Below are 27,960 nucleotides of genomic sequence, written 5' to 3' on the forward strand. Positions count from 1 at the left end.
TAATGGCATCTGTGGCCACGTTCCTGTCCTGCTGCCTCCCGAGGAACTTCAGGGCCAGGCAAGGGAACAGGAGGGGCGCTCTGCCACTCGGGTGAAGCCACTTCAGGGAGGGTCAGGCCACCAGAAAATCCACCTGCTCTGCTATCTATTGGCCATGAGTGAGCTCCCCTTTGTGACCCAAGCTGGGACCAACACAATCCAAGTAAACAGAAATTCCCAGAACTCCCTAGAGGAAGTTCCTGAAGGAGCCTCGGAGCCTCGGCACAGCCTGGGCGTCCTCCATGTCTCCTACAGCATCAGGTAAGGCAAACACACAGCCCAGCCTGGCCTCCTCCCCGTCCCCCACTCTGCCTCTCTCCACGAAGGGGACCACAGTTGGGGTAGGGAGAGGGCTTTGTGCTGCCTCTTTAGTAGATGGGTGGTGAGAGGAGAAGGGGAAGGGCTGCCACTGGGACATGAGGAACAATGGTGTATGCCCTCCTCTTGCTCAGAGCAGAGCCCACACATACAACTGCCTGGTCTCCGGCCCCAGCATCCTCTCACCCCTTCCCATTGCCCACACTCCTTCTCTGGCTTGTCCACACCTCCCTGTATGGATGGGGAGGAGGAAGCATGGAGGCCCGGCACCTGATGGAATGAAACCTGGGTAGGAATCAACATGACCTATGTAGTATCTTGCTGCCAGGCAGACAAACAACTTTCCTTCAGGGCAGCTGCTGGCTGGCACTTTCCAGGGGTGGTGGGCACCTGTAGCCACTGCCCAGCCAGGTTAACAGCAGGACACCAATGCTGAAATATGATTGAGAACCTGTCCACAGATAACCAGTGAGGAGCAGAGCGGGGATCGGTACTGGGGACAGAGGTGGGGGCCCTTCCAGGACTCCATGCTGCCTTTGCCTTTGTGGGCTTTTCTTTAAAGCAATCGAGTGGGGCACTGGTGGAACACCAGAACCTGCTGGCAGCGGTGGACTAGGCAGATCCTCAAGGACATCTCCTTGTACATCGAGAGTGGGCAGATAATGTGCATCTTGGGGAGCTCAGGTAAGTGTGTGAATGCACTCCATTCTCAGTAAGGGCTCAGGCAACGGCTCTGACTTCATCTAAGTGCCACATTCGAGAAATGTGTGCATGGTAACCAGGGATCAAACCCAGGCCTTATGCATGCTAAGCCAGAACTCGACTGAGCTATATTCCCAGCCCTGTAGGTGAATCCATATTTCCAAGTATAGAAAGAGCCCTGGGACAGTAGCTAACACATACAGTCGTCCAGCAAACAATTTCCTCCTCCTCAGAGATTGGCAAAAAAAAGAAAAAAGCTCTCTTAAATCTCATATTTAATGACCTGGTGCATAGCCTAGTGGTAGAGTGCTCACCTAGTGTGCACAAAGTCCTGTGCTCGATTCTTCAGTAACACTTACACAGAAAAAGCCAGAAGTGGCGCAGTGGCTCAAGTGGCAGAGTGCTAGCCTTGAACAAAAAGTGTCCAAGGACAGTGCCCTGAGTTAAAAAAAAATCTCATATTTGATTCACTGGTTTTTTTTTCTTTTCTCATTATGATGAACTTCAAATAATCAAGAATAGAGATTAAGCCAGGTGTAACAGCTCACAGTTCCTTGGAAGGCAAGGTATGGGAAGATCACAGTACAAGGTCAGAATGGACAAAAATGTTGTGAGTTGCCCCCCTCCCATCTCAAGTAATACAAAACTGAGTGTGTTCATTCTCTTTATCATCTCGGCTATGAAGGAAGCATAAAAAAGGTCATAATCTGGGCCAGCCCAGGTTTAAATGCAAGACCCAATTTTTTTTAAAGCACACACAAAAAGGCTGGGGGGTGTGGTTCAATTAATATCTGGCTTTATCAAATTTTAATATATTTGCCATATTCCTGTTCTTCCTGCCGTGTACTCCTCTTTTCCAGAGCTCACTACATTTAAGGCTGAGTCCTATGTTTTGTTTTGTGTCCTTGTACCAGACAGCCATTGTGTCCCCGGGGTATTATTACAGTTGGTGAAGCAGTTTCTGTGGCCAGGGTAATTTTCCTGGGAGAGCCACACTAACAATGCCAAGTGCTGGGGAGGAGAGGCACTGCCCTGGAGGGGGGATCTACTCTGTGTTGCTCTAGTGTCTTCAGATGAAGGATTCTGACAAAGTGGGTGGCTTCTGCTTGCCAACAATTGACAGCTACTGCCACTGTCCCCATGTATTTGTCTAAGTAGAGATCAGGACTGTAAGTCTGGAGTGGAAATTAGTTGTGGTACTGGTTAGATAGGAGTCATTACCACCACCAGATTCTGTGCTGGAGGTTTGGTTTCCAGTATGGACATAGTAGAAGATGTTGAAATCTTTGAACGGTAGGCCCTGGTGGAATGATTGGGCCATTGGGGGCACTGTTCTGGCAAGGGACTGATCTAGTTCTTGCAGGACTACAGTTAGTTAGGAATTGTTATAAAAAGAGCAAACCAGGTTCCTGAATCCTTTGGACTTCTTGTCTTACCATGTGATCTGGTCCACTGACCGGTCTTCTTGCAGTAATGCCATTTGTCATAGTGTGATACAGCCAGAAAATTGTCCCCTGTGCGAAGCAGTTGAGGGACGCCGCCCTATTTTGAACTTCCAAAAACTGTATGCTAAATAGATCTCTTTATATATCAAAGTATCCAGGCTCAAGTATTTTGTTCAAAGTGACAGAAAATGGGCTATATCTCTTTGTACCCAGAGAATAGAATCCATGACAACTCATCCATCACAGCAGGTGCACAGCTGGTTGGCAGCAGTAGTGTGTGAAGATGACATGACGAAGAATTCACGGCCTGCCTTACTCCATTGGGGTTTATATAACAAAAGGCTATCTACTAGGTGGCTTCCAGACAATAGGATTTATTTCTCACCGTCCTCAAGGATGGGAAGTGTAGGACCAAGGAGCTGAAGTTTGTGGGTGACAAGAGGTGGTTTCCTCCGAAATAGCCTAAGTTCTCCAAGTAAAAGACAAAACCTCTTTTTAAACATTATTATTTCTATAGAAGTGATATATAGAGGGGTTACATTTACTGAGTCAGGAATAAGTACATTTACTTTTATACCGTGTCACCTGTTCCCTCACTCGCTCCCATTCCCGTCCTCCTGTATCTACCCATGGATTGTGTAGTTCATCAGTCTATTGTACTTTTTCACCCCTTTTCCTTGAGTTCTGTGTCCTTCCTCTCCTCCTCACAAAGATATATATGTGGAAACACCATATATAAGGTAAAGACTACAGAATCATCAGAAAAAGAAGAAAAAAGAGAGGAAAAAAGGTAAGTCTTTTGTTTCCAGATCTTAGGAACTCATTTCAGTATCTATATTTTATATGAATATGAAGAGGTGCTAGGGCATTTCCCCGTTGAGAGTCTCTCCTAAGGTTATCCTCTTTTGATCTCATTGTAGATATCCAGAATCCCATGTAATTTGTTATATCAGTACATTTTAGATCAATTTTCCACATATCAGAGAGAACATATGCCATTTGTCTCTCTGATCTTGGCTTACTTCATTTAACATGATTTGTTCTGGTTCCATCTATTTTCTTCTAAATGACATTTTATTTTTTCCAGTGGCTGTGTAAAATTCCATTGTGTATAGGTAGCACATGTTTTAGATCCATTTGTCTATTGTGGGGCATCTGGGTTGTTTCTATGTCGTGGCTATTGTGAATAGTGCAGCAGTGAACATGAATGTACAAGTGTCCTTATATCCTGGTCCATGATGTTTGTGGCAGAGGCCTCAGTCATAGAGGACTGTGTCATAGAGAAAGTCTATGTTTAGGTTTTTGAGGAACTCCAGACTGCTTTTCAGAGTGGTTATCCTAATTTACATTTCCACAAGCAGTGCAATAGTGATCCTTTCTTCTCACATCCCCACTAGTATTTTGAATTCAAAATGTGGGTCAGTCTACCTAGGTGAGATGGAATCTCAGAGTTGGGAAACCTCTTTTATAAGGGCATGAATCTCAGCCCTGACAGCGGGGCTCTGCATGTTATCATCCCTAATTTCACCTACCTCTGAATTCTATCACCTGGAGTGACGATTTCATCATATAGATTTTAAGGGAACACAAACGTTATTATCATATCACTTTTCTGAAGTTTCCTGTCTTTATTTCCATTTTATTTGTTCTGGTACTATTTTTTTTTTGAGCACTAAAATCTGTGAGATTCTTTTTTTATTATTATTTTTTTTTTATTTTATTTTTTTATTGTAATTAGTAAAAGGGTTACATGATATTTGCCAGATAGAAGGTGCATTAATTCACATACATTGATACCCTTTCACATGTCTTGGTACCCGTTTCCCTCCCCTCTGGTACTATTTTTTTGCCAGTCCTGGAGCTTGAACTCAGGGCCTGAGCACTATCCTTGTGGTTTCTCAAGGCTAGAGCTCTACCACTTGAGCCACAGCACCACTTCTGACTTTTTTCTATATATGTGGTACCAAGGAATTGAACCTGGGTCTTCGTGCATGATAGGCAAGCACTCTACCTCTAGGTCAAACTCCTGGCCCCAGGTACTATTTTTTTTTAATTATGTGCTGGTATTGAGGCTTGAAGTCGGGGTCTGGGTGCTAGGTCTTAACTTATCCCCTCATGGCTACCACTTGAACCATACCTCCATTTCTGACTGTTTGGTGGGTAATTGAAGGGTTTCATGGACTTTTCTGCATGGGCTAGTTTTGAACTATAATTCTCAGATCTCAGCCTCCTGAGCAGCTAGGATTACAGGTATGAGCCACTAGGGACCAGCTCTTATTTTCATTTTAAGAAAAAAATTATATGTATGTACCATAGCATTCAAGGTCATTCTGATTTTCCTTTTAATAAATAGAATATGCTCTTTAAAGGTTAAAAAGTTGAGTTACCCCTGTATTGCTTTTTATTTGTACTCCTTATATGGAATTAGGAAGGGTGGACATAGCACCCTTTCCAGAGGTTTACCCCACAGCAGTGTCATGCTTTTTGTGCATTGCACAGAGGGCAAACACAGGGTAAGGCTCTTGATCTAGGGGTATGGACTGGGGCCGGGAGTGTGGCCTAGTGGTGGAGTGCTTGCCTAGCATGCACAACTCCCTGGGTTTGATTCCTCAGTACCACATACACAGAAAAAGCCAGAAGTGATATTAAGTGATATTATGGCTCAAGTGGTAGAGTACTAGCCTTAAGAAAGCCTAAAGACAGTGCTCAGGCCCTTAGTTCAAGTCCATGACTAGCAAAAAAAAAAAAAAAGATAATATGGGATTTGGTCTTTTTGACTAATTTCCCAGGAGTGGTCAACTCAGATTTATTTGCAAAACAGGAAAATAAAAGGCTTACTATTTTGTCTTCAAAAAAAAAAAAAAAGATAAACCTTGGGGGTATAGGCTGATTTCTTTTGTTTTTTTTTTTTGGCCCCTTTCTCTTTCTGGCCCCGCTGCGGGGCCCGGCTAGGCCCCCTTTCTAGCTCCGGCCCCGCTCGCTCCGGCCCCGCTCGCTCCGGCCCGGCTAGGCCCCCTTTCTAGCTCAGGCCCCGCTCGCTCTGGCCCCGCTCGCTCCGGCCCGGCTAGGCCCCCTTTCTAGCTCAGGCCCCGCTCGCTCTGGCCCCGCTCGCTCCGGCCCGGCCAGCTCTCGCTTGCTCCTGGCTCTGCTCGCTCCGGCCCCTTCTCGCTCTGGCCCCGCTCGCTCCGGCCTCGCTGGCTCTGGCTCGGCTCGCTCCCGCACGCTCCGGTCCTGCTCGCTCCGGCCCCGCTCGCTCCGGCCCCCACTCGGTTGGGCTCTGTTCACTTCAGCTCAGCTCGCTTCTTTCGCTCTCTGTCGCCGTGGCAGTCTTGTCTCTGACACTTTTCCGGTTTTTTTTTTTTTTTTTTTTGGTTGTGTCTCGTCTCTGCCACTTCCGGCTTGGTTGTGTATGTGGGATACCGAGGAATCGAACCCAGGTCTTTGTGCATGCTAGGCAAGCACTTTAACCGCTAGGCCAAACTCCCGGGCCCCTAGGCTGATTTCTTATGCTATACCTAATCATGATTTTATGATAGCATCTGTCCTTTTACAAAAATCCACAGTTCCTCCGAGGCAGGGTTTTTGTGTATTTCCTCCCCTGCTGTGTCCTTAACATCTAGAACAAGGTCAGAAGAAGATAGTATATAAATATTTATGGAACAAATGAGTAAATAAATCTATGGACTGGTCATACTGTTTTACAAAATGACATGAGTTCATTCCATGATTCTCATGCTAAGCAGCAGTATCTATTATGTTTTATTAGTGAGGAAAAGATAGCATATAGTTCAAAGTTTCAGTAGATGGTGAACTAAAGCAAGTCTGCTTAAGGTAAGCTACCATGCCTAGAGAATGCTGATTTATATGACTCACTACTTGTAACTGATTGGAGCCCAGATTGTGGACTGAATGCTTCTTGAGAAATTAAAATAATTGCAACTTATTTCTGTTCTATTGGAGGAATTTAATCTTACAAGATAGAGTTCTATTCACCCTTAAGACACCAGCCATGTTTGTGTTTGACTTTGTTATATTATTCCAACTTTTTTTTTGCCAGTCATGCAGCTTGAACTCGGGGCTTGAGCACTATCCTTAGTGCCAAGTGGCACTTTACCACTTGACTTTTTCTATGTACCATGGTACTGAGGAATCAAACCTGGGTCTTTGTGCATGCTAGGTAAGCACTCTACCACTAGGCCAAACTCCCAGCCCCTGTTCCAACTTCTTTTCTCCAATGATTATACATATCAGTTTTTATTGGATGAGCTTTGTCATCCTGCTTCTTCCCTCATTGATGAGTTAATGAAATTTTCAGCCATGTTTAAAAGACTTAGAAATCTCAAAATTTGAAAACGTGGCTGGGAAAGCCAAGGACAGTGCTCAGGCCCTGAGTTCAAGCCCCAGGACTGGAAAAAAAAACTGAAAATATCCCTAGACTTAATGTCTTTTAAACAAAACCCAAAGTATCGTTTGCTATATCTCAGGGTTGTGCTGGGTCAGAATATTGAAAGTGATTTGGCTGGGTAGTTGTCTTGCTGTTTCTTATGAAGATAGATGGATGTTGGGGCTCTAGTCATCTGATGGATCAAGTGGGGCTAAGTATGGTTTCCAGGTGACTTTCTCCTACATGGGTTAGCTAGCTGCTATTTAACATTGCTCAGAGAGAAATGTGTGTTATGGGGAGATCCAGGGCAGAATTCTGAGGATCTCTCACAGTATGCTAAGATGAAGCAGTTATAATGGAATATAAGAGGGAATAATAACATTAAAATGGTGTGTGTGAGGGGCCAGGAGTTTGGCCGAGTGGTAGAGTGCTTGGCTAGCATGCTCGAAGACCTAGGTCCGATTCCTTGGTACCACATACATAGAAAAAAAGCCAGAAATGGTACTGTGGCTCAGGTGGTAGAGCTCCCAGCCTTGAGAAAGCCCGAGGACAGTACCCAGGCCCTGAGTTCAAGGCCTAGGACTGACAAAAAAAAAAATGATGTGTGTGTGTGTGTGTGTGTGTGTGTGTGAGGGGGGGGGGGAGGAGGGTAGAACGCAACTTAAAATGATCCTAAAGGGAAAGACAATACAGATATCTATCCACTGAATTTGATAACAAGAAAGTAGTAGTGATCTCTTAATAAAGTAGAGAAGCTGTTGACACATTTATTTAGATCTTCTGACAGAGATTAGATCCCAGAAATGTAGGGCCTGGGAGTGTCTGGTCTCATGTGTGGTTCCTTTTACCAAAGATCATATTGGCAGTTGAAAGTCACATTTCTTGTCTTTATAATTCATTCTCCTTTCTTTCCTATCGTGACGTCTAACTGAACATGCTTGGCTAGTTCTGAGTTTAGGTGTTAGGAAAGATGATGGGAGAAGGGACTCATTAGTCTTTTAACCTCTTCAGAGCAGTAAGCAGTTTCTTTATAATACAGAAGATCCTGTCTTAGGCCACTTTAGCCTCAGTAGAATTCACTGACTCTCAGGCAGTTCAGAAACTCCTGCCTGTCATCTCTTACTAACTATCTGCTCAGCACTCTTGGGCAGGAAAGGCCCAGAAGGCCTATCTTGTTTCCCGAAATTCTTAGGGTATATGCTAAATTTGTGTCTGACTGAGAATAATCATCAGCTGGCTTCTAATCCCAGAGGCTTCCCCCAATCTCAAATCTTAGGAACAATAAAAACAAAAGAAAACAGAGAAACTTGAGATGACCTTGAGTTACCTCAAGCAGCAGGCAGTTGGTTCAGTGAAGCTTTTTTTTTTTTTTTTTTTTTTTTTTTTGCCAGTCCTGGGCTTGAGCTCAGGGCCTGACCACTGTCCTTGGACTTTCTCAAGGTTAGAGCTCTACCACTTGAGCCTCAGCACCACTTCCAGCTTTTTTTTTCTATATATGTGGTACAAGGAATCGAACCCGGGTCTTCATGCATGCTAGGCAAGCACTCTACCACTAGGCCAAACTCCCAGCCTCCTCAGTGAAGCTCTTGGTGCTGGCTAAGGCCAGCTTGATTTTCCCCAAAAGACTCTCTGTGTCTGCGCTCTTCAAACCGTATCATAGGAGTCATCCATGGATCTTCTTAAAAAGCAGAGTTGGGTCCAGTAGGTCTGGGCTGAGGCCTGAGATTCCACACATCTGACAAGTCCAAAAGGGGATGCTGAGTGAGACTGCCAACTCACAGAACACTTTGTCAACAAGACTCTTAAGTAGTGTCACCAACATTCAGGCACACCAGGGCAGTCCCAGGGGACCACAAAAAAAAAGGAAATAGGATGTTCTAGGAGCCCATGTTTTTCAAGATCCCTGCCTTTTTTTCTTCAGATTTTGTTGTTTTCCTTTTCAACCCCAAATTTACCAGGGCCAGTGGCTCAAGCCTGTAGACTTACCTACTCAGGAGGCTAAGATCTGAGGATTGTTTGAAGTTAGCTGAGGTACCTTCAATAAGACTGATCTCGTTCAGCAAAAAGCTGAAAGTGGAGCTGTGGCTCAAGTGGTATAAAGTACCAGCCTTGAGGGAAAAAGACAAACAATTCAAGCCCCAGTACACACACACACACACACACACACACACACACACACACACACACAGAGTGAACAGAGCATCTTCAGCTCTGGAGTATGTCCTTGTTACCAAGTTCAGCTGGCAGGTGTGCGTGCACGCGCACACATTTATTTGTGGCCTGGGAGTTTGACTCCCAGAGCACAAATCGGGGTCCCGTAGCGGGATCTCTGCCTCCACACAAGGCCTGGGGACGCTGGGCCACCATGGTTTCTGCGGGGGTCCTCAGGGCCTTCCCTTGCTGCCCCCAGGCTCGGGGAAGACCACGCTGCTGGACGCCATCTCGGGGAGGCTGCGGCGCACAGGGTCGCTGGTCGGGGAGGTGTGCGTGAACGGCCGCTCGCTGCGCAGGGACCAGTTCCAGGATTGCTTCTCCTACGTCCTGCAGGTGGGCCGCCTACCCCATCCCGGGCCTGCCACCGCCCTGGGGCCTGGAGGGGCGGCGCTGATGTCCCCCTCTTCTGCAGAGTGACACGTTTCTGAGCAACCTCACCGTGCGCGAGACGCTGCGCTACACTGCGATGCTGGCCATCCGCCAAGGCTCCGCGGACTTCTTCCAGAAGAAGGTGGGTGCGGCCGGACGCTGGGGTTAGACCTCGCTTCAAGGGTCTCTTGTCCAACCAGAGGTGTGCCCTACACTGGCTTTAGATACTCAGTGTGAAATGAAAAAGAATGAAATATTCAGAATTTTGATAAGTATTGATGATAGGTTGATGACAGTGTTTGGCCTGCACTACGAAATTAATTCCCCACCCCCACCCCACTCTGTAAACCACTCCCTGCTCTCTTAATGGGGCTTGAACTCAGGGCCTCGTGCTCTCCTTGCCTGGCTTTTTCATTTGAGGCTGGGGCTTCTACTACTTGAGCCACACCTGTGTTCTGGCTTTTTGCAAGTGAATTGTCAACAAGAGTCTCGTGGACTTTTCTGTGGGCCTGGTCTATCTTCAGATCTGTCTCCTGAGTAGCTAGAATTACAGGTTTGAGCCAACAACACACCCTGTCCACCTGTTTCTTTTAACTTGTGGAAATTTAGCTATTAATCTACTCCTCTTCAAGGTCTGTGTCTGAACAGATGTTATTTTTCCCCCACTACTTTTTCTCTGTTTATTTCTTGAATAAAACCAAACTAAATTAGTGATAAAACCACCAAATTGGAAACTCTTCCTAGGCTCCAATGTGTTTCTAACATACACCTATTTTGAAAGTTGGTACAGGTCCCCCTGTGGCTTTAGCTGGAAACATGGCTCATTTGTATCTGGACTGTGGGGAACAGTGACAAACAGTGACAGCCAGGCCACATGCAGAGCCATAGCTCCCTGAGAAGCGGGCTTGTGGGTTCTGCAGCCCTAGGTGAATATGCAGGCTTCTTCCCTGACAGTTCTTGGAGATAGCGTTCATCTAGTGAGGGCCCTGATCTGTGAGAAGGACCTTCAGCCTCAGAGTGAGGCCTGGCCCTGGTTCTATCCCTGGAGCTGTTTTTAAGTGCTCAGAGGTTTCACAAGAGTCCTTCTCTCTCACCAGGTTATGCTCAGCTGTGGCATTTGGCTGGTAATTGGCAGAGCTCATTTTCGTTCCTGCCAGCTCTGTGAGGAAGGCATTACCTTATCTTGCAGATCAAGAGCCTGACACGTGGAGGGTGATAGTGGCTCACATCTATAATCCTACTACTCAAGAGGCTGAGATCTGAGGATTGAAGTTGGAAGCCAGCCCGAGCAGGAACATCCATGAGGCTCTTATCTCCAATTAACCAGCAAACAGCTGGAAGTGGAGCTGAGGCTCCACTAGCCTTGAACAAAAGAGCTAAAGAATAGCACCAAGGCACTAAGTCAGGCCCTTGAGCTCCACCATGTTCCCTGGGTCTCCCAGTGGTCTAAAAGGACCTGAGAGTTCAGCCTGCTGGAAGCTCCAGCCATATAGCTTGATGACCCCAACCATCAATGGCAGATGAAAAGCTGGGCCACACAACCCTTGTGAAGCTTTCTCTCTTCTTGTTTTAGTATTATTATGTCTCAAATTGGGAGGAGGAAGCCCCACTTGGTTATTTTGTTTTTGCAGTGCTGGAGAATGAACCCAGGGCCTTGTACATGTTAGGCAACTACTCTGCCATCAGCTGCATTGTCAACTCCCCACTGATATCTGAATGGGAGAAATGAGTCATGAACAAATTCTTAGGGTGCACAATATAAATGGATTACGAACCCAATTGAAAGAATCTGAAAAAGCCATCAACTCCTTGAAATGAACTGATGGCAAATGTGCACCTACTGAATGGCCCTTTTGCCTGTTCCAGGCAGGCACCAAATGTCCTGATAGCACAGGGTTGGCCCTACTTGAGATTTCTGAGAAGGCCCCACGCACAATGTACAAGGCAGTGATGTGGTGGTTTAGAGACATGGTAGAAGTGCTAACGAGAGAGAAGGAGACAGCCTGGTCCATCTCCTCAGTCTTCAGAGGAACCTGGAGTCAAATAGAGTTCACATGAGCAGGGCTATGAATGCTGGGCTGTGAGGAAGCCTTGTGTTTCCTAGATCACCCGAGCCAAGATTATCCTGCTTTCAGTTCCAGTTCTGTCCTTTTCTAGTAACATGGCCTTAGCCAAGTTAGAGAGCTCTCTGAGAATCTGTTTTCCCTTCTATAAAGCAAAACAGTAGTAATGCGTCTATCCTGCAGTGAATGTCAGGAACAGATCAGATTATGTGAAAGTACAGAGCATGGAGAGAGCACGGAGCCGAAGACTCTGATTCCACAGAATAAATAAATGTCTCCTTGATTCCCAAAGGAAAAGCTCATTCCTTTTCTGATGTTGCAGAGATGAAGGAAGTTAAGGAATTTTCACTGGCTGGTGAGCACATCAACTCAGTCATGTCAAACAAAACTCTTCTACTTTAATGGCAAGAAGAAATCCTTTCTTTTGTCCAGATCACATTAGTGTGTTTATGCATTTTTGCTTTCTCATTATTCCTTTGTACTATTTCAGATATGTTCCTTCTTTTGTTCAGTGCTTCATCTATCCTGGGAGTCCTGTCTCTTCGGGAACTTTTCTCCAGTCTGGCGCAATGTGTTGGTTTTGTTTTGTTTTTTGTGTAATATACTTCCTTTTTCATTGGGAAAGGAGTGCAATTTCACTAGGGAGAAAGGACAGAGGGAGAGGGAGGAGAAGGCTGGCTTTCTTGATTGGAAAATCAGTAAAGAACATTTTTGGTGTTATTAGTATTGTTATGAAAAGATTGAAGAGACTGTTGGGAAATGTAGCAAAATACTTGGAGAAGTAGATGCATTCAAATGTGTTATGCCAGTGGGCCCAGAGGAGCTTCTAATCTACACACTGAACTCTCAGTAATCACGGAGTCTGTATAGACTTATTTAGGGGGGTTGGACTACTAGGGATGTGCTGGTTGCCTAGAGAGGGGTTTAAACTAAGTGGGAGTGTTGCCTAGCTGGGAATAGCATTTAGGGCAGCAGGGGAAGCTCTAGGCAGAGGCTCCTTTACAGAAACAGAACCTGGTGATGAGCCAAGGCAGAAGATGATTAATCTCCAGGGGGAAATTTGTGCCCTTCAGTCATATGTACTGTAGGGACATTCCAGGCGGACTAGTCACACCCTACAATATACAGTGCACTATACATGGCACGGGGTCTTGTCTCTTTCCTGTCTTATTTCAGGTTTCTGTGCCAGATGTCAGCCAAGCTGCTGGACAGTATGGGACAGAGAAAGAAGAGAGGGGACAGAGGTTTCCTGGATCTACTGATAGAGTAGGCTAAGGAGAACTGACAAGGGAATATTAAAAAGTGTGTCTGTGGATTATAAATTGTGGATTCCCTTTAAAGTCCTTAAGGAGATTCAAGAAAAGATTGGAGTGATTTTTAATTACTTTTGGTAGCTGGATTATAGTGCTTTGATGCAAAGCCACAGGAGACTCTCAGACTTATTCAGGTTACCGAAGGAAAACTGGATTCAGTTCAAATCAAACTGGAGGTTTTAAACACGGAAAACATTTATGATAATAAAGTTTCAAAGTACAAACTCTTACAAAATAGACTATGTTTTAACTAAGCCTTTGGGGAAATTTGCTGTATTACATTGGCTTCAACACTGGAAAGTAGGATGTTTCCTACTGAATTTCCCTGAAGCACGAAGAAACTATTTGTTTTGTTGCTCTAGGTATTTTAAGGAGAGAAATATTTAAATTAGATACATGCACTTAAATTATGATTTAAACCAAATTGGATTTTACTGTCACAGGCTTGATCTTCCCAGAGTATGGAGGGTCTTAAAGTGACTGCTGCACTCTGGGGAGATACTGCTTCTCTGGGGTCTTCTTCAGTCTCTGAATTGCAATAATAGCCAGAGCATGTTGGGCTTTGTGTCTCCTCTAGGTAGAGGCAGTCATGACAGAGCTGAGTCTGAGTCACGTGGCAGACCAACTGATTGGCAACTATAATTTTGGGGGAATTTCCAGTGGTGAGCGACGCCGGGTCTCCATCGCCGCCCAGCTTCTCCAGGATCCCAGTAAGTGGGATGCAGACTTGCTACCAGCTGCAGCCTGGGCATCTACCATATGTCTGCAGGTGCTTGAGGCTTTTCTTCATAGTTCCCATTGGGAAAGGGCAATGATGATAGCAGTGGCAGGAGCCACAGCGCCCACCTGGCCGCAGGGCCCCAAGAGAAACAATGGAGTCTACAATGTTGTGTTGACAGACTACAGTATCTGGTAGGCTAGATATATTAAGAGTGTTTTTGACGTAATGCTCTTTTTACTTTCCTATGGGTTTATTGGGACAGAATTCTTTCATAGGTTAAGTGGTATTGGTACAATTACCCTCTTGACTTAGAAATATCACATTTGTGTTTTTATGTTCCATGTGGTCTAAAGATAGGCCCCCCTTTTGCTTTTTTTTTTTTTTTTTGGCTGGTCACAGGGTTCCAAGCCAGGGCCTGGGCACCATTCCTGAGCCTCTTTGTGCTCAAGGGTAGCACTCTACCACTTGAACTACAGTGCCACTTTCAGCTTTTTCCGAGTAGTTTATTGGAGATGAGTCTCACGGACTGCCTGGACTGGCTTCAAACTGCAATCCTCAGATCTCAGCTTATTGAGTAGCTAAGATTATAGTCTTGAAAAAAGTCCAATATGATTCTCTCAAGGAGACTAATGTCTTAGGATTCCAGGGCGCTTGGAAAATGACTGTAATCCTTCCAGGAACAGACAGGTAGAATCAGAGGATTAAGTTCCGCCTTCAAAATGAACAAGACTATCCTGAGTTGTGTTCAACAGGGGTTCAACCACGGGCTGATTCTGCTGCAAAACAAACTCTCTTTGTGGAGTGAAAATGACGGTGCCTAAGTGCTTGATTTTCATGGTCAGTCTCTTAGGCCTCCATAAAGAACTTCCAGATCATGCTTCCAAATGACCTGGACTACTTTGTGATCAAGTTTGGCCATGTGGCCTTAGAGACATTCACTATGGACTTCTGCTACCCACTTGCCCCCCTGCAAGCCTTTGCTATTTGCTTGTCCAGTTTCCTGCCAGTCCTTGTTCTCTGTCACTGTCCCCTGTATGGATCCCAGAGTCCACAATCCCAAGTAGGATGCCTAATCTGGTTGTCACCCTATCTCCAGATATGAGCTGAGTTGGGTCCTTCCCCTTGGGTTCCAGCTACTTCTCAACACACACATGGATGGGGATATGGCAGGTCAATAGAGGACAAGTCCCAATTCTGAGTTTGAAGCACAGAGCCTGCTGGGCAGTGGCTGAGATATCTGCCTCTCCTTTGCTGGCAGAGGTCATGATGTTTGATGAGCCAACCACAGGCTTAGACTGTATGACTGCAAATCAGATAGTTGTCCTCCTGGCAGAGCTGGCTCGAAGGGACCGCATTGTGATCCTTACCATCCATCAGCCTCGTTCTGAGCTCTTCCAGGTAAGAGAATGCCTCTTGTCCTGTCAGCCCAAGGGTGTGTTAATCTGGGAATGGTGGGCAGCAAAGGTGCATACTCAGGCATTTGGAGACAACAGCCCTGATTTGGAAAGGATGAAGGATGAAACTTGCTCCTTCCAGCCCCTTCCATGGGCCAGATGCTTTCTAACACTCAAGCTCATTTAGCCTACAAGGCAGTCCCCTAAGAAAACAGTATATCCACTTGATAGAGGAAAACTGTAAAATTTAGAATGACTCAAAATAGAGCAAAGCTATCCATCCCATTGTTCTTCAAAGCCAGTTGGCTCGGAAGGCTGTGTTTTCCTACAAGATTGTACAGATTTCTTTCCTAATAGCATCTCATTTGATCCCTCCACTGTCTTGCTGTTCGCTGTGATTTGCTTTTCATAGATAAGGGTCTGCGATTTTAAGCACAAACAACAACAAAAAAACCCACAATACCCTAGAGGTCACTGTCTGAGTGGTAAGGCTTAAACCTATGGCCAGTAGTTCTTTTCTGCTCCAAATATGATGCATGATTCACAGAGGTGACTCTTGGCTGGTAAGTACACAAAGACACACTCCAAGTATCTCCAATGGACTCGTGGAGAGTGCGGATACATATTCTAGGGAATCAAAGACTCAATTGACGAAGACCTAACAACCCACTACCACTTTCTGTTGTCTGATTAGTACTTTGACAAAATTGCCATCCTGACCCATGGAGAGTTGATTTTCTGTGGTACACCGGTAGAAATGCTGGAATTTTTCGATGGCTGTGGTTATCCTTGTCCTGAACATTCCAACCCTTTTGACTTCTACAGTAAGTTTTCCTTTCACATTCCCCATCATGAATGGTTTTTTAGTTTTTCTTACTTCAGACATCTGCCTAAATTCACATGAGCTCTTGTGTGCTTTGATTTACAATGGTGTTTTGGCGTTTGGGGATTTTTTTTTTAAAGAGAATTAATTTGTGAACTAATTAACTTGCCATTGAGGGATGTCAGAAGGAGATGAAGGCTCTCTCATAAAATGATTATTATGATCCTACTTTATTAGAGAAAAGTTAAATAGCATCTGAACTCTCTTAGGCAGCCCACAGAGGATTCTCATGGCATTGCTGGGTAGCTTTAGGATATCCTGATTTTGTAGGTGACAACACTATCAACAAGGGTTATTCTGATAGAATGAAGTAATATGGCTAGTACTCCTGAATCAATGATTGTGTTTGTGTGTGCATTTAAAAACATATGGGTTCTTTTGGGGGGAAATTTTTAGTGGACTTGACATCAGTGGATACCCAAAGCAAAGAACGGGAAATTGAAACCTACAAGCGAGTCCAGATGTTTGAAGCCGCCTTCAGAGAATCGTCAATCTATCAGAAAACTTTGGAGAACATTGAACAAACAAAACACTTGAAAACCCTACCCATGGTTCCTTTCAAAACCAAAGACCCTCCTGGAGCCCTCTGTAAGCTGGGTGTCCTCTTGAGGTAAGAGCCTTGGAGATGTAAGGAAGGCTTACACATTTGCCAGTAATGATTGCAAAGACATTAAAATAGCATTGTTTGGTTTTCAGGAGAGTGACAAGAAACTTAATGAGAAATAAGCAGGAAGTAATTATGCGTCTCATTCAGAATCTGATCATGGGTTTGTTCGTCATTTTCTTCCTGCTACGGGTCCAGAACCACATGCTAAAAGGTGCTATCCAGGACCGGGTGGGTCTGCTGTACCAGTTTGTGGGTGCCACCCCCTACACAGGCATGCTGAATGCTGTGAATCTGTGTAAGTGCCTATGTGGGGGAGGTATGCTTTTCTTTCCCTGAAAATTTCTTGCCTCCTCTAGTGATCATTTTGCAAAGCCTTCACCATCCCATGTGTGTTTCATTTTTTAATTTTAGCAAAACCTGATCCCTTCCGATTCTCTTTGGGAAAAAATAAATTAATATGGATCCTGCTGTGGGTCTTAGGATCCAGGGAAACAAAACTCTCAAGTGGGGAGCTGGGGAAAATTTGGGGAGAGTTCTTCCAAAGATCAATCCTAGTATTTCACCTTGGGTAACAGAATACACAGCTTTTGGGGATCCAGTTAACTGGACCAAGATTATACCATTATTTGGAGCCTATATTAAAAGAGCCAGTGCCGAGCCGGGAGTTTGGCCTAGTGGTTAAAGTGCTTGCCTAGCATGCATGAAGACCCGGGTTCGATTCCTCGGTACCATATACATAGAAAAAAGCCGGAAGTGGTGCTGAGGCTCAAGTGGTAGAGCTCTAGCCTTGAGAAAGTCCAAGGACAGTGCTCAGGCCCTGAGCTCAAGCCCAGGACTGGCAAAAAAAAAAAAAAAAAAAAAAAAAGAGCCAGTGCCTAATTTTCCAATCAGGAATCTAGAAAAAACACATAGCTGTCTGGTATTATTGTTAAGATAAGGAAATGGACAGGTGATGTAGTACTAAGTTCAAGAAACAAGAGGAAAGGATGAAAGGTTTGCAAACAATTTTGTCCTAGTTGGTAATGAAGAACAAGAGAATTCCATGTCACCAGGATTTTCTGAACCTCAGAAAGACCATGAAAATGCAGGCTGCTGCGGGAGTCAACATCCTGAACAGAGAAAGAACACAGTGCAAGGCATTCATTCATATCCCTTCACAAGTGTTTTTCTAGAATTGGTGACAACTGCCCCCATTAGAGAGAAGTACATAAATTCTGATTTCTTCCCCAACCATATTGCAATTCAAGTGGAGTGTAGATTTCTGGGGTGGGGAGTATTTATTGTGCTCCGGGTAGCAGGTCCCCTGCTTCTATGACTAGGATACCTGTCTAGCTCATCCTCAACCATCCAGTCCTGACAGACCTCAAGTTCAGCTTGGGCTAGCCCTCCCTCCCTCAGCTGTGTGGTGACTGACTTCTGGAACCTGCTTTCCATGCCAGTTCCTGTACTTCGAGCCATTAGCGACCAGGAGAGCCAGGAGGGCCTGTACCACAAGTGGCAGATGCTGCTGGCCTATGTGCTGCACATCCTCCCCTTCAGCATCATTGCCACCGTGCTCTTCAGCACTGTGTGTTACTGGTAAGAGTTCAGGGGACTTGAGGTCACACAGGGCCATGGAGGCCAGGGGAACAGGTGTGGAGGGAGAGCTCTGGGGGTAAAGTGGGGGGTGTGATTCCAGGGTGCTCTGTGTGCTCTGGAGAACCTATATTTTTGCCCATTAATATCTAATCCAGTGTTGTATCTTTTAGCATATGTATTTTATTACAAATACAGTAACTCAGCTGAGTGCTTTACAGGAGTTAAGAGCAAGTTAGCATGAGGATAGGTGCCATGTTCCCAGCAGGGGCTGTTTCAGAGAGGAAGGCTGTCCAGAAGCTGAGGCCCTGGCACATTCAGTATTGTTTTGCCTAGGCTGTGGCAAGCTGGAGTGGAACTCGAATTTAGGAGTATGAAGTTGTTTGGGCTTGAACTTTGGGCCTTGGCATTGTCCCAGAGCTCTTTTTGCTCAAGACTAATGCCCTAGCACTTTGTACCAGGCAGTGGTGCTGAGGCCCAGTCCTAGAAGATGGTTTTACTTGGAGAATGAGAGGAACAAGGCCATTCATCATGACAGGAGGATGAATTTTCAGTGGAGAGCAATGGTAGGGAGCACATGGCCTTCCAAGTGGGCTGAGTAAAGCCCTCTTATTCACAGACTCCCGGGAACAAGCTGCATCTCTGTGCACTGAGGATAAAACACAGATAGCTGTTCAGGCTGAATGAATTCAATGTGCCTGCTGCACATGCTATAGGAGCACATTCTGAAATTTTAACTGAGAGGAAGCATTTTGCTGGAGCATATTCATAATGAGACACAGGAGAGAAGTCAGAACCAGGAAATGGCTCGTTGTGTCAGAGTCTTAGAGGGTGAGTCTGGTATCTACTTTGAAGCAGATGGGACATAGGGAGAGATATTAGGTGGCTCTCTACAGCCATCTGTGTGAATGGAGAGGGCCCCAAATGAGAACAGCAGTGTGAATAGAAAAGGAAATTGTTGGGATGGGGTAGAGGGGTTGGCATCTCAGTGGTTGAGTTTGGCCTAGTATACACATGATCTTGGCACCACAAGTGGGTAGAGGGTGGTGGAACTTGTTTGGGGAAAGTAGAATCAAATGGACTCAGAGACCTAACAGATTTGCTGGAATAAAGAAATGTCAATTGTTAATTCTTGAGTCTTTAATCTGAGAGGATGGGAGGCTAGGAAAAGAAGGTGCTTGGGTTTTTTATTTTTAAAATTTTTTTTAAGTTTTCTTTTTTTTTCTTTTTTTTATTGTAATTAGTAAAAGGGTTACATGATATTTGCCAGATAGAAGGTGCATTAATTCACATACATTGATACCCTTTCACATGTCTTGTATTTTTAAATTTTATTAATCATCATATACTAGTGATACGAGTTTCACTGTGATCATTCCATATATGTGTATATTGCACTTTGCTAAAGCTTACCCCTCCATTATATTCCTCCTGTTTTTCACACTGATTAATTTTTTTATTGTTGGGATAATGTATAAGGGTTACAATTACATTTGTCAGGTAGTAGGTGCATTAGTTTTCAAACATTGATACTACCTCTCATGTTTTTGTCCCCATTTCCCTCCCTGTACCCCCTCTTAATCATCTTGTATTCTCCCCTTTCCTTTCCCATTACAAATAAATGTATATACAATACACTAGATAACAAAGTCAGATACAGTAACAACACGAGATTAACCATAAGGGCAAAAAAAAAAAGACATAGTACATTAAGAGCAACAATCACACAAGAAAAACCTCTTGTTTCCATATCCTAGAATTCATTTCACGTAGTCTCATCCTATATGACCTTATATAATAGGTTTTAAGCTATTGTAATCCTCCGCTAGGAGAGTCCTAGTCCTGTCCTAATTATTACTAATGAGGGAAACCATGGAGTCCATGTTCCTTTGGGTCTGGCTTGGCTTAGTTCACTTAATATGATTTTTTCCCCCAAGTCTTTCCATTTCCTTATGAATGGGGCGATGTCATTCTTTCTGATGGCAGATAGAGTTCCATTGTGTAAAAGTACCACATCTTCTTCCTAAGATTGGTTTTGGTTTTGAACACATTGCATGTAGGATGCTATAAGAACATACAATTGGATGTAGCAATCTGAGGAGTGGGTGATATTAAGACAATGTAAGGAATTGAAAGAAAGTCAGTAGTTGAGTGTTTCTATGCATGTCCAGGGTTTTGAGTTAAACCTTCAGCACCACAAACAAAACAAAAATTAGATGTGAGTAGATGAAGATCTGTCCAAAAGTGTCTAGGTCACAGACCAAGGTTCCAGAGCGGACTCAGGGACAGGGAAATCTGAGTGACATAGGATCCTGGATGTGCTAGGGATCCCATTGGACAAAGAAAGGTGGGAAGACTGGGAACCAAGGGGGAGGGGAGACAGCATAAAAATAGTAACAAATTACTTACTGGGCACTACAGGAGGCAGGGGACAATTTAAAGTTGAGGTTTATATCAGCCATGATGTGCTACTGGCACCCAAGATGCAAAGACAAAAACTTAGCTGGGCCCAGAACACCTTAAGGCAAATAGCAGAGTGGGCCCAATTACCATGGCAAATGCCCAGTTCAACACATACCTGGTCACAGTGGTAAGAGAGCAGAGAGGGTGACTGCTGAGGCAAAGAATGACAGAAGGATATGAGGTAGAGACATTTGGGAAAATGAAGACAGAAGGCCGTTATTACAGAGGTATTTTCATAATCTGAACTTCTGGAAGTTGAGGGTTTTTTTTTTTGTTGTTGTTGTTGTTTTTCTCTTGGTGGATCGTGGGGCTTGAACTCTTGTTGGCCCTGAGCCCTTCAGCTCAAGGCTATTGCCTTACCCCTCCCCCGCAAGCCACAGCAATATTTCTGGTTTCTTAATGGTTAATTGGAGATAAGAGTCTCATGAACTTCTTTAGTGCCCAGGCTGGCTTTGAACTGGGATCCTCAGATCTCAGCCTCTAGAGTAGCTAGGATTATAGGTGTGAGCCACCACACCTGGCTCCATGGTACTTAAAGTAGAAATATGGCTCAAGTAGTAGAACACTAGCCTTGAGCATAAAAGTTATGGGCCAGCACTTAAACCCTGAGTTCAAGCCAGTATCATATATACTTCTATCAAAAAGTCATGGTGGATGAAAATAGAAAGAATGTTCTCTTACTTTGATGATTTTATGGTGCACTAAAAGGATCATTTTTAAGCCACAAGACTACAGTGCTGAAGAGAATTCAAAGTGGAACAAATGTCATGACATAAAAGAAAGGACAGCTTTGAGGAATGCTTGCTTTCCTTACTCTATAAAGTCTACTGGTCATTTAATGCATGCGGTCACTAGTAAAATATAATTTGGTAAAAGGAATACAGAAGAAGAGTGCCCAGGGAAATAAAGATCCAATTGATTAGCATAAAAGACAGATAGTCTAGAACTGGCAGTAGAAAGCGGAGGAAGAATGAAAGCGGTGAGATTTTCAGGCTGGCATTAATCCCACAGAATATGATGGAGTTCAGGAAGGAGAGACTGAGTAGCACGTTGTGTCAGCCATTGGTGTTGAGTGGGAGTGGTATGAGGTAAAACAGTTATTTATAAAGTGACCCTCAGCGTTCAACAGGTCTGCTTATCACATCTGACTGACTATCCCAGGCCACTCATTGAGGGGCAGTCAGAGAAGCAATGCTAGCAATAATGTAAGTTCTTTAGGCCTTACAAAGGGAATTGAATTTTTCCTGCTGACACTTCCCACCCACCTACCACCCCAGCTTTTTGGGGGCTTTTTCTTATTTGTTTTTTTGCTAGTCCTGGGCCTTGAACTCAGGGCCTGAGCACTGTCCTTGGACTTTCTCAAGGCTAGAGCTCTACCACTTGAGCCACAGCACTACTTCTGGCTTTTTCTATGTTTGTGGTCCCGAGGAATGGAGCCCAGGTCGTCATGCATGCTAGGCAAGCACTCTACTACTAGGCCAAACTCCTGGCCCCACCCCAGGTTTATTCATAGAAGGCAAGTATAAGCATTTGTCTTTTTAAAAGCTATTTTAAATTTTCTTTAAGTAGTTGTACAAAGGGGTTGCCATTCAGCAGAGCAGTTTATGAATCCAATGCATCTTGAGAGAAGAAACTAAAGACATTCTGTTTTTCTAGGACACTGGGCTTATCCCCTGAATTCTCCAGATTTGTATATTTCTCTGCTGCTATGTTGGCTCCACACTTGATTGGTGAATTGCTAACTCTTGTAGTACTTGGCATGATCCAAAACCCAAATATTGCCAACAGCGTAGTGGCTTTGCTGAGTATTTCTGGGTTGCTTGTTGGATCTGGATTCGTCAGGTAAGGATTTGGATTGGTATGATTTGCTGTTAATGATCATCTGATATGATTCCTGTAAAGGAATCCCAGAGGAGAGCTAATTATCTTACAGTATAAAATATTTATACTGTTTGCTGATCATTTATTGCTTTAGACTTTGAAGCTTCTGCATTCATTCAATAAAAAGTCCTTTATTGAGCATCAGGAAATGACAAGGTAAGCATATTATTGATGATTCACATTTACAGTGTTTAACTCTCAAGTAAGATATTCAGCTCACACTTGACTTTGCTCAAGGTACACCATGCAATGCCTGTGATGCATGTGACTTCCTGGAGAAGGCTGATGGGAACTAGAAACTTCATGGCATGCCTGTCACATGATCATGAGCTAGGCCCTTTTACCACTAGGCCAACCTCTCAGCCCAAGTTTTGTTTTGTTTTTTTAAATTTCTTTATTTTTTTTGACAGTTCTGGGCCTTAAGCTCAAGGCCTGAGCACTGTCCTTGGGCTTTCTTCAAGCTAGAACTCTACCACTTGAGCCACAGCACCACTTCTGGCTTTCTTTTTCTATGTATGTGGTACTGAAGAATCAAACGCAGGTCTTCGTGCATGTTAGGCAAGCACTCTACCGGCTAGGCCCTTTTTATCTAAATTAGTTTCCTTCCTTATAAAATGCAGGTTCTTAACTCAGCTGGCCCTAATTCAAGAGAGCATAAGGACTAAATGAGATTATCCATGTGAAAACACAAGATGAACAATGTTTCAAAGCAAAGTGAGCTAAGTGTAGGTCAAGAAAGATATTTTCCCATGTGTCTCAGTATCTCAGAAGAAGGCACCCATCAAACTGATCCCAAGTGTAAGATATGGTCTGATTTTCCTCTCTGAGTTTCCCTTGGTTTCTTCTCTCTGCCACTTACTTGTACAAATCTTGTCCTTTGGTCCCGTGACTATAGTAGTTGTCTCTGAAAGCCCACCTTCTTTGTTTGTCTCTCTGTCTGTCTGTCTGTCTCTCTCTATCTGTATATAAAATCTTGTACTGGGGTTTGAACTCAGGCCTTACACTTGCTAGCCTGGAGCTCTATCACTAGAGCCACCTTTTATAGCCCTTCTTGGTAATGGTTATTTTCAAGGTAAGGCCTCATTTTATGTCCTGGGATTCCCTGAGCTGTGATCCTTCTGCATTTCTCCATGTCACTGGGGATACATGTATGCCATTGCCTGGAAGCTTCCCCTAAAGCTGAAATAATAAAGGCATGCCACTGTTCCTAGCCATTGGTTGAGATGTAAACTAGAGAACATTTTTGCTGGGCCTGGCCTTGAAGTGCAATTCTCTGATCTCTGCCTTCCAAGTAGCTTGAATCACTAGACTTGAATTTTTTTTTTCTGTTCTTAATCCCTCCTCCTTACTGATGCAGTATTAATTTTCTTATAGCAATGACTTCAGCATTACCTTTCTCATGATTATTCAATGCCAATGCATTTTAAGGACCTGAAACTTGTTTTAGATCCAAATTCATTTCTCTCTTTTTCCCTTTAAATCCTGGGTTCTAGCCTTACAGGTCTACCTAGCACAAAGTGCAGGACTGGCAGGCCTGTGCCTCTCACCTCTCTACCTTCCTGCACTAGCCTTTCTCTTCATGAAATTCATAATAGCCTCTCAATGTGGTTCACTGATTTTGTGCCCTGGAAAATTGCAAGTAACTAGGGCTAGACATGTAGTTCAAGTTGTAGAGTACCTGCCTAGCACATATGAGGCCCGGAGTTCAAACCCCATCACTAAAAGAAAATAAGAAAAGTGCCAGACTGAAAGTATTGAGATCTGGAAGGGAAGATATTATTTGGGATTAAGTCAAGAACAAAATCAGCGGGAGAGAAAGAGAGAAAAACATGGGAAAGGATAACAATGTTCAAGAAGTAATGTACTCACCACCTGATGAATGTAGATGCAACCCCTCTAAATCACCCCAACAATGAAATAAGAAAAACCATGAAATATAAAAATGGAATGGTCATATTAGTATTTTCTTAGCAGAAATAGTCTACTACTGTGCATATAGTCTTAAAGACATATATATATGTATATATATATATATTTTTTTTTTTTTGTGGGTCATGGGGCTTGAACTCAGCCTGGACACTGTCCCTGAGCTCTTCAGCTAAAGGCTACCACTCTACCCTTGAGCCAAGCCCCACTTCCCATTTTCTAGAGTTAATTGGAGATGAGTCTCAGGTCCTTTTGTGCCTGGGCTTGCTTTGAACCCTGATCCTCAGATCTCAGCCTCCTGAGTAGCTAGGATTACAGGTGTGAGCCACCATGCCCGGCTTCAGACATATATATTCCTGTGAGTTCTTTAGAGATTGTTGAAAACATTAGTCTCTTTCTTTTTTATTTTTTGCTTGGTCTGAGGGCTTGAACTCAGGGCTGGGCTCTATCCCTGAGTCTCCTCTATTCCAAGCCTACTGTTCTACCACTTGAGCCACAGTACCACTTCCAGCTTTTTCTGAGTAATGTACTGGAGATAAGAGTCTCACAGACTTTCCTGCCTGGGCTGGCTCTGAACTGCAATCATTAGATCGCAGCCTCCTCAGTAGCCAGGACACTCTGCACATGAAACATTTTAAAATCTTCTAGAATAAGAGTTTTGCAAATAAAAAGTATTGAATACATGTATTTTTGACCAAGAGATATTACATAGTGGACCACAAAGTGTCAACATGTAGCTTCTCCATAGACCAGAGAGAAACCATGTTTCCTTGACATGATAAGTATCTGCCTGCTGTTTGCATCCTGTCCCCCTGGTATTTGTTTTCACTTCATACCCAACATCTTAGTTCTCCATTTACTCACCTCCTTCAATGTAATATGTATTACATGTGTATTATATGTTTACATAAAAAGTGCTTACAAAAATATTAGAAACCAGCCATGCAGGAGAGGGCTGTTAGGTCATTCTCTACTGGACCACTAAGCTGTGGTTAAAAATTGCAAAGTGCTGTCTCTAACGTAGATGGATGCTTAAGATAAGCCTGGGGGAAAAGAGCATCAAAAATCTAATGCAATTTATATAAACTTCTATAAACACACACCTATGTATATCACTAAACTGTTAACATGTTATTTCTGAACAATATTTATATTATCACTTATTCGAAGATTTTTATAGTAATTATAATTTTTGTAATAGAGATAGAAAATTATGGGCTGGGATGTAGCTCAGTGGCAAAGCACTTGCTTAGCAAGTGCAATGTCCTGGGTTCGATCCCTAGTACCAAAAAAAAAAAAAGACATAGAAAATTATGTTTCCTTAGAAAACAAAATAAGGCTGGGCACCAGTGGCCTGTAATCCAAGCTACTCAGGAGGCTGAGATCTGAGGACTGTGGTTCAATGCCAGCCCAGGCAGGAAAGTCCATGAGACTTATCTCCAACTAACCACAGGAAACTGGAAGTAAAGCTATGGCTCAAAGTGGTAGAGTGCTAGCCTCTAGCCTGGAGCAGAAGAGCTCAGAGACAGTGCCCATGCCCTGACTTCAAGCCCCAGGGGAGGGAAGGAGGGAGGTAGGAAGAGGGGGAACATAAAATAAGGTTGGTTTTTGTTTTTCCCATTTGATAAATCTATTTACTAGAACCTGCTGAATTTCATTTTTTTTCTTTTTAAGAAACATAGAAGCAATGCCCATGCCTTTTAAAGTCTTTGGTTATTTTACATTCCAAAAATATTGCTCTGAGATTTTGGTAGTCAATGAATTCTATGGATTGAATTTCACTTGTGGTAAGTATTCAATTTTGGAATATTAAATATTACTCAGAGTAAACAATTATCTGAGGGAAGTATTCTCAGGGAATGTATGTATTAGTTTATAATAAATATATTATTTTGAAATACAGCCTAATGTATTCTGATTATGTTTTTTTGCTTTGGGTCCTACGGCTTGAACTCAGGGACTAGGATTTGTCCTGGAGCTGTTGTTACCCACTCCCTTCCCCACCTAGCACTCTACCACTTGAGCCACAGTTCCACGTCCAGCATTTTGTGAGTCTATTGGATATATAGTGCTACAGACTTTCCTGCCACAGATGGCTTTGAACCATGATCCTCGGATCTCAGCCTTATGAGTAGCTAGTATTACAGGCATGAGCTGCTAGCACCCGACTTTTCTTATTTTTTTTTTTTAAAGATAAGCAATGGTCAAGTTAGTCTCTTTTCAAGGATCAATAGCTTTTATGTTATCAGGAAAGTGATTGGCCTTATATTCCAAAGTAAACACTAAGAGTATTCTAGATAGACTCAGTTCTGGTATGTATGGAACATACTGAGGCAGGCTAAAGTGGCTTCTTGTTCTCCAATATACATACGAAACAGCTGAGTACAGCCAATTTGATGGCAAAAGTTATCCCAAAAGAGAGTAGAGGGTCTTGAAAAGAACCTTATGGCTATTTCAAAGACAACTGAAGAACATGGCAGAATTTTACTGGTTGCTTAAAATATGTTTAGACAATAACATCAGTTACTTTAGAATAGGTGCTAAATGATCATTTTCCACCAGGTATATGGTAATGAATCCATATTCAAAATTGAAACAAACACTTTTCTATTTTTAAGTGAATACAGGGTCCAGAACATTCACTCTTGCAAATTCCATATTGTCTAAAATGTCATATGTTAGGCAACTAAACATCTTAAATGTTAAAAAAAAACAAACTTTATGAGCCAAGTGCCGGTGGCTCGTACCTGTAATCCTAGCTACTCAGGAGGCTGAAATGTGAAGATCATGGTTCAAGGCCAGCTTGGGCATAAAAGTCCATGAAACTCATCTCCATTTAACCACCAGAAAACCGTAAGTGGTGTTGTGGCTCAACATGGTAGAGTGGTGGCCTTGAGCTGAAGAGCTCTGACAGCACCCAGGCCCAGAGTTCAAGCTCCATGAGTGACCAAAAAAAAACAAAAAAAAAAAACAAAAAAAAACAATGTGCAGTAGGGAAACACGTGTTGGTTAAATTATGTACCATGCCTGACATTGTCAATCTTCTCTTTGACAGGCAGCTCAAATACTTCTGTGATATCTAATCCAATGTGTGCCATTACTGAAGGAATTCAATACATTGAGGGATCCTTCCCAGGTGCAACATCCAGATTTACCGCAAACTTTTTGATTTTATATTCATTTATCCCAGTTCTTATCATCCTAGGAATAGTTGTTTTTAAAATAAGAGATTACCTCATTAGCAGATAGTAAAGAATATCACTGGGAAAATGGAACTTAAGCTTAACTATGCATAACTGCTTTGAATGTCTGAAATAAGAAAGCCATGGATTTCTTCCTGATGGACCTTAAGTCTTGAACCAGTAGGATTCCATTTGTGACTGTTGGATCTACACAGGCCTTGAATGCAATGGAAGTGCTTCACGTCTCTTGGTATTCCAGCTTGTGGGACACTGGGTATTTGGAAATTGTGACCAAGCTGGTCCAAGAATGAAATAATGATCATTCATAAACCTTCAGGAGACTAGTTTGGCTATTTGCTTTCCTTGTTCTAAATACAAAAAAAAGCCAACTTAAAAATTATGTTTTCACGAATAATAACAGATGCTGGAGGGGATGTGGCCAGGAGGGATCACTACTACACTGTTGGTGGGAGTGCAAACT

At 43.5% G+C, this 27,960-nt stretch overlaps 1 protein-coding gene across 1 annotated transcript; it reads left to right on the forward strand.

The window, feature by feature from the left end:
* The first annotated feature begins 154 nt into the window (after positions 1 to 154).
* On the forward strand, positions 155 to 27,906 carry Abcg5 (ATP binding cassette subfamily G member 5). The gene is made up of 13 exons (XM_090336161.1): positions 155 to 300; positions 920 to 1,041; positions 9,299 to 9,435; positions 9,515 to 9,613; positions 13,425 to 13,557; positions 14,827 to 14,966; positions 15,657 to 15,786; positions 16,242 to 16,455; positions 16,542 to 16,747; positions 17,892 to 18,030; positions 22,147 to 22,332; positions 25,972 to 26,084; positions 27,353 to 27,906. The coding sequence occupies exons 1-13, from the start codon at positions 155 to 157 to the stop codon at positions 27,544 to 27,546; spliced, it is 1,959 nt and encodes a 652-aa protein (XP_090192287.1). The 3' UTR covers positions 27,547 to 27,906.
* The last annotated feature ends 54 nt before the right edge of the window (positions 27,907 to 27,960 follow it).

Source organism: Megascapheus bottae, chromosome 7 (assembly GCF_031878675.1).
Source record: "Megascapheus bottae isolate mThoBot1 chromosome 7, mThoBot2.hap1, whole genome shotgun sequence".
NCBI classification, from domain to species: domain Eukaryota; kingdom Metazoa; phylum Chordata; class Mammalia; order Rodentia; family Geomyidae; genus Megascapheus; species Megascapheus bottae.

Bases quoted from the DNA above. Each gene is read 5' to 3' on its own strand.
- Abcg5 (XM_090336161.1), top strand. From the start codon at position 155: ATGAGTGAGCTCCCCTTTGTGACCCAAGCTGGGACCAACACAATCCAA. The intron at 9,436-9,514 runs GTGGGCCGCCTA...CCTCTTCTGCAG, and splicing joins GCTTCTCCTACGTCCTGCAG to AGTGACACGTTTCTGAGCAA. The intron at 9,614-13,424 runs GTGGGTGCGGCC...TGTCTCCTCTAG, and splicing joins CGGACTTCTTCCAGAAGAAG to GTAGAGGCAGTCATGACAGA.